The sequence below is a fragment of the Meleagris gallopavo genome, chromosome 1 (genome assembly GCF_000146605.3).
Source record: "Meleagris gallopavo isolate NT-WF06-2002-E0010 breed Aviagen turkey brand Nicholas breeding stock chromosome 1, Turkey_5.1, whole genome shotgun sequence".
NCBI lineage: Eukaryota > Metazoa > Chordata > Aves > Galliformes > Phasianidae > Meleagris > Meleagris gallopavo.
The window spans coordinates 111,313,467-111,314,921 of NC_015011.2; the positions used below are offsets into that span (position 1 = coordinate 111,313,467).

Consider the following 1,455-nt stretch of genomic DNA (forward strand, 5'->3'; position numbering starts at 1 on the left):
TGCGTGATCTCAGAAAATACAGAGAATGAAAGATGAACAAGATCCAAGGCTAAGTTCTTTTTAGCACTGTTAGCTTTATGTCTCAGATGCCAGTGCAAATATAACACATGCTTCCAATAGCTTTTATTTCTTTAAAAATAAACATGAAATTTTATCTCTAGCTTTGAACTACAATACATAAAAAGGATATTTTGTTTTACTTATAATAGCTTCTAAGTGTGAAAGTCCGGGAATACACTGCACAGGTCAGTATAAAGAATACTTTATACTGAGGGTTTTTTAAATGTGTTTTTCCTATGATTATATCCATTTGGGCTTGTTCATAATGATCTGCTTTTAAAGAAACTTAAGTCTTCATACTCACTTTTTTCATCCTACTACACCCATTTGCAAACATTAAAGCTATTTTCAGAGATGACACAAAAGTGTTTTGTTTTGCTTCCCCTGTACTTTCATTCTTCTAGAGTTTTTCCAGTTAGCATATAATTAACACCAATCAACAGACATTTTTGCAAGGTAAGCATGCATCTATGTAAATATGTGCAACTAATACTTATCTGAGGCAGCCTTGTTCCTCTACCTAACATAGTCAGCTTCTTACATGAGAAGTCAGTGATAGGACAAGGGGGAATGGTTTAAATCTAAAGGAGGGGAGATTTAGATTAGATGTTATAGGGAAATTTTTCAGAGGGCAGTGGCACTGGCAGGCGCTGGCACAGCTGCCCAGAGAAGCCGTGGTGCCCCAGCCCTGGAGGTGCTCAAGGCCAGGTTGGATGGGGCCCTGGGCAGCCTGAGCTGGTGGGGGGCAGCCCTGCCCACGGCAGGAGTTGGGGTGGGTGGGCTTTGAGGTCCCCTCCAACCCAAACCATTCTGTGATTCTATGATTCTCATTATTGTTCTGGTTTAGAAAGACCAGGAGAATTGTTATCGAAGAGGTAATACTATAAAAAGAAACCAATAATCCAAACCAAGAAAAACATGGGAGTTTTTCTCCAGATAAAATATTAAGAAAAAAAAATCACGGGCAAGCTCTGCACTGTTCCATACTAGGTGTTCTTCCTATTTCCCAGGCAACATCACGGTGAATGAGAAGATCATACCTACCTTACACCTATTTTTACAGCACACCAAATAAAACCCAAGCCATTTCTTTGTAATAAAGTGGAATTAAAAGCAAGTCACCGTGATTAAAATCTAACGGCAGCTGTACGTCAGGCAATTCACAGAAACTAACCCAACAGCACGAAAGAAACCGCCATCCTTCCCAGCAGGACAGCCCCCAGGCTCCCGGAGCACGCCCATGCACAGCTCCACACAGCCCGACCCGCCTTCAGCCACCTCCCCATGGAGGCGGAGCCGCGCAGGACTCGGAGGAGCCGTCGCTGCCGGAACCGCCGCCGCCCGCGTCGTGGCCATGGAGGACTTTCACCCCGCAACGACGAGGTAGGGGCTCTC

At 44.0% G+C, this 1,455-nt stretch overlaps 1 protein-coding gene across 1 annotated transcript in view; it reads left to right on the forward strand.

The window, feature by feature from the left end:
- Positions 1 to 1,399: 1,399 nt before the first annotated feature.
- DYNLT3 (dynein light chain Tctex-type 3) overlaps positions 1,400 to 1,455 on the forward strand; it is a 7,015-nt gene continuing 6,959 nt past the window's right edge. Inside the window, 2 exon segments of the mRNA XM_003203010.3 lie at positions 1,400 to 1,430; positions 1,433 to 1,443. Of these exon segments, the coding sequence (XP_003203058.2) occupies positions 1,415 to 1,430; positions 1,433 to 1,443 (27 nt within the window). The 5' untranslated portion in view covers positions 1,400 to 1,414.